The sequence below is a fragment of the Gavialis gangeticus genome, unplaced genomic scaffold (genome assembly GCF_001723915.1).
Source record: "Gavialis gangeticus isolate Ggan-Ray unplaced genomic scaffold, GavGan_comp1, whole genome shotgun sequence".
In the NCBI taxonomy this organism is placed as follows: domain Eukaryota; kingdom Metazoa; phylum Chordata; order Crocodylia; family Gavialidae; genus Gavialis; species Gavialis gangeticus.
In genome coordinates, this window is record NW_017728992.1 from 206,176,658 (window position 1) to 206,180,558 (window position 3,901).

A 3,901-nucleotide genomic window follows, 5' to 3' on the forward strand; every position below is an offset into this window, starting at 1 on the left:
GAAAATCCAGGAAGACGATGTCCACTGCTACCCTGCGTCTAAGGATTTGGTGACCTGGGTGTAGGAGGCCACCAGGTTGGTCTGACAGGACCTGCTGCTAATGAACCCGTGTTGGTTGCCCCTAAGCATAATCTCCCCCCCGGCCCCTCATGGACATGCGCCAGGATAACTCTCTCAAAAAGCTTGCCCAGGATCGAGGTAAGACTAACTGGCCTATAGCTTCCCGGGTCCTCCTTCCTCCCCTTTTTGAAGATGGGAACCACGTTGGCCTCTTCCAGTCCTCTGGCACCACACCAGAGCACCACGAGTGCTCGTACAGCTGTGCCAGGGGTCCTGCAATGACCGCAGCCAATTCCCTCAGCACTCGGGGGTGGAGATCGTCCGGACCAGCTGATTTAAATACATCCAGTCCCTCCAGACGTTCCCTGACTAGATCCTTCCTGACCCTGGGTCTGGGGGCGCCTCTGCTGGGGCCTGAGGGTGGCCCGGTGGGGGGCCTGATCCAGTCTCTGCTTAGGAAAATGGAGGCAAAGAAGTAGTTAAATAGATTAGCTTTGTCGTCTGGTGTGACGACCAAATTTCCTAGCATGTCTTGCAGGGGCCCCACGTTACCCGGTACCTTCTTTTTGCCCCCTATGTATTTAAAAAAGGACTTCTTACTGTCCTTGATCCGGGAAGCTAGTCCCAGTCCCATCTCCGCCTTGGCCTTCCTGACTGCCCCTCTGCATCCCCGAGTCACTGAGACAGCAGCTGTGTCTTAGCTCTGGAAAGTCCTTGCCAATGATATGGGAGACAAGGGAGATAGATGGAATCGCCTTTGTTTTTCTGTCCGCTCAACCCCGTGCCCCAAAATACAAGGTGCTTTAAGCTCTGATGGCACGTCTACACATTCAATTAATGTGTGTTTGGTAACGCACATTAAATCTAATACCTCCATTGTGAAGTACTAGAAAAGTGTGCAGTAGCCTATTTTAATGCACATTAGCTAAAGAGCACAGGTTTTTTGTGATGCTTTAATGCGCATTAAATAGACTAATGTGCATTAAAGCACATGTGTAGACGCACCCTGAGTTTTTAACTTCATGCTCCCTGTGACGGCTTCTGAGGTCCCCATTAACCCCCCATATCCCACCCGCATGCTCAGCCCCATGCCTGCTCCCAGTCTGCGTGACCTCCGTGGGCCGACACCTGGAAATGACTAGAGGATCCTCTTGGTTTTGACCCATTTCAGCCTGGAGGCTTAATGTGGGCTGAACTGGGGGCATAACTAGGGAGGGTCAGGAGGGTGGGGTCAAGGGTAGGTAGAGGCCAAAATCGCAGGGTAGGATATCAATGGATTTTGCAGTATTTCAGTCTGAGATGGAGGCTGGGCCCATGCCGCCCATAGCTCAGGATCAGGACTAAGTGGTACCTCGAGTGTTGCATCCCGCATGTCTTGGAGGTAGTGGGCAGCCGGACGCTGCTCGTTGCCATCGGTCTTTGTGTTGCCGGCTGTGCCATGCCAGGGCTCTGCCGTTGGGTGGCTGTGGGGGAAGGAGATGAGGGGGAGACTTTCCAACTGCCCTTTAATTAGGCAGCGCAGATTGGGCTCCCCCGCAAACCAAGCTGCTTCTCACCAAGGCAGGCTCCTGGCAGGGGCTTGCTAAATCCTTCCTCTCTCCCTCCTCTGCTTTCCCTCGCTTGGTGGTAGCTGCTAGCTCACAGCAGCCGGGGCTTGGAAGCTTTGTTAACTTTTAGGAGCTTTCCCAGGCTTCCCGGCATGGCTTTGTTACCTGGTGAAAGGACAAGTGATTGTTTTGTGCAAAGAGCCTGGTCCCCGGAGCTTCTGTTTGGAAAGAAAGCAGTTTCTGGGGCCAAATCCTGCTCGCTCTTGTGAACCTGAAATGCTGCGGAGTGGTTTCGGAGACACCGAGAGCAGAGTTTCGAGCCTGGGGCATCTCTCCTCCAGCACTTCCCCGCTCCCTGGTCCAGGCTTTGGCATGCATCAGTCTCCTTTCCCGGCTGGCCACCATGTCCAGGCCTTGCCTGTGTGGCAGGTTGAGCTGAGCGGAGTCGGGCGGGGAAACCGGAGGATCTAGTGTGGACACGAGCAGGCAGGAGGGAAGCATTCAAGGTACTTGAATTGGCTGTGGAAGCAGAGGGACCGGGGGCTTTCCTGAGTGCATCTGTGCACACGGCAAGCCTTCATGGCCTGACACCAAGGGCCCGTGAAACAGAGGAAAGATTTCCGTGTCCTTTGCATCGGGACTTTTGTCCTTTAGCTCAAGCGGTGGTGGCTCCAGCTCTTCCCTAGAGAGGCCGCGGATCTGCCAGCTCTGCCCATTGCATGGCAGGGGCCCTCTCCCCGCAATCCCTCGCTGCCCTGATGGTGGGGAGGGAGGGAGCGCTGCAGATTCAGAGGGACTAAGTACGTCACCCCACAGCCGTGCTTGTCTCTAGATAGTGCTTTTCATCCCAGATCTCAGAGCTCCTCACAAAGGAAAAGGAGGCTTGTCAGTGCATTGCAAAGGTAAGCAGACCCCTTAGGGGACGGTGGAGAAACGGGCTTGCCACATGGCCTATAAGGTCAGCAAACTGCCACGGAAATGCCCCTTTTGCTTTTTTGGGGGCAGGCCGGTGCCCTGCAGTCAAGTGCTCCTCCTGGCAGAGCCCCTGCGTGGATCGCTCCCCGGGACAAAGGTCACGGACCAGCTCCGGACGTCACCTCTCGCGGGGTCGGGGGGCAAAGCCCCGGGTCCGGGATCCTGGGCCCGATGCTCTCGTGAACCGGCGGTCGCTGATTGTTGTCGTGTGACGAATGTAACCTTGTAGTGAAAGATCTTCCAGCGTGAGCCTGGTTTATTTACATGACCCATTGCCTCGCCATAGCCAATGGACGCTATAATTCCAGAAGCCAATCGCTGAGGTCCACAGATAACAGAAAGCGAGAGGACGCCGACGAGCTGCAGCAGTACGGGTACCCGGCACCGCAAATAGGTAAGCTCCCGAGCAAGGCGGCTGCCTCCTGCTCCGGGGACCCGAGCACTAGGCAGCGGTCAGGGTAGTGTGGCTGGCTCGCTCCTCTCTTCCCCAGGCCCAGCTGTTTCTGAGGTTGACGGACATGGGGTCACCAAGCCGCCAGCCCCAGATATGGGGGCTACGTTGTCACTCAGTCTCATCCCGTCCCGCTCTCTCTGCGGGGCTTGTCCTGGCGCCCATCTGCGTGGTGTCAGGGCACGATGGAGATGGGCTAAGACAGAGAGAGGAGGGTCAGCTTCGCCATGGAGGTGAATGGGAGCGGCTGTAGGCAGCCCCCGGGGTCCAGACTGATGCTATACACTAACCCCAATCCGCTTGCCTTCACCCTGCCCGCTTGCAAGTCACTGGCTGTACATCTGATGCACATCAGCAGCTCCTGTCATCCAGGGTCCATTAAGCCAAAGCTGACCTTACTGGGAGATACGGGGGCCATGCTCTTTGCTGCAATACCCGCTCTCCTTGGGTGCATCGGTGCCCGAAGGCCTGCAGTTGCACGTGGGATGTCACGTCTGAGTGTGGTCGGTCACACTGGGGAAGAGGGGGACCCCACTTTCTGGGAGCAGCCTGGTCTAGGGCCTTTTGTTTTGGGTCTGGGTTTGCTGCTGCAATGGGTGGCATCCTGGCTGGATGGACCAAGGGGCTTTGCATGCAGTTCTGCTGCTCCTGCGAGGTTCCCAGCTCCTCCTCGCCCTCCCTGACTCTGTCCTGCTGCCTTTTGCTGGAGGAGCTCGAGCTGGCGCATAACTGAGCAGCGCTGACACCAGCTGCGGGTTAAAAGCATTGCCCGCAGGCCGCTGGAGCGGGCTCTGCTTTTGAACAGGCGAGGCGAGGCGGCATCGCAGGGAGCCAGTGCGGTGACCTAGATTTCGGGGAGTGTGGAATT

General features: G+C 56.8%; 1 protein-coding gene across 2 annotated transcripts in view; it reads left to right on the forward strand.

The window, feature by feature from the left end:
* Positions 1-3,901, forward strand: part of ADGRB1 (adhesion G protein-coupled receptor B1) — a 451,386-nt gene that overhangs the window by 185,359 nt on the left and 262,126 nt on the right. For both annotated transcript variants that reach the window (XM_019528237.1, XM_019528238.1), the window contains exon 4: positions 2,869-2,976. In XM_019528237.1, coding sequence (XP_019383782.1) covers positions 2,869-2,976 — 108 coding nt within the window. The remainder of the gene's footprint in view (positions 1-2,868; positions 2,977-3,901) is intronic.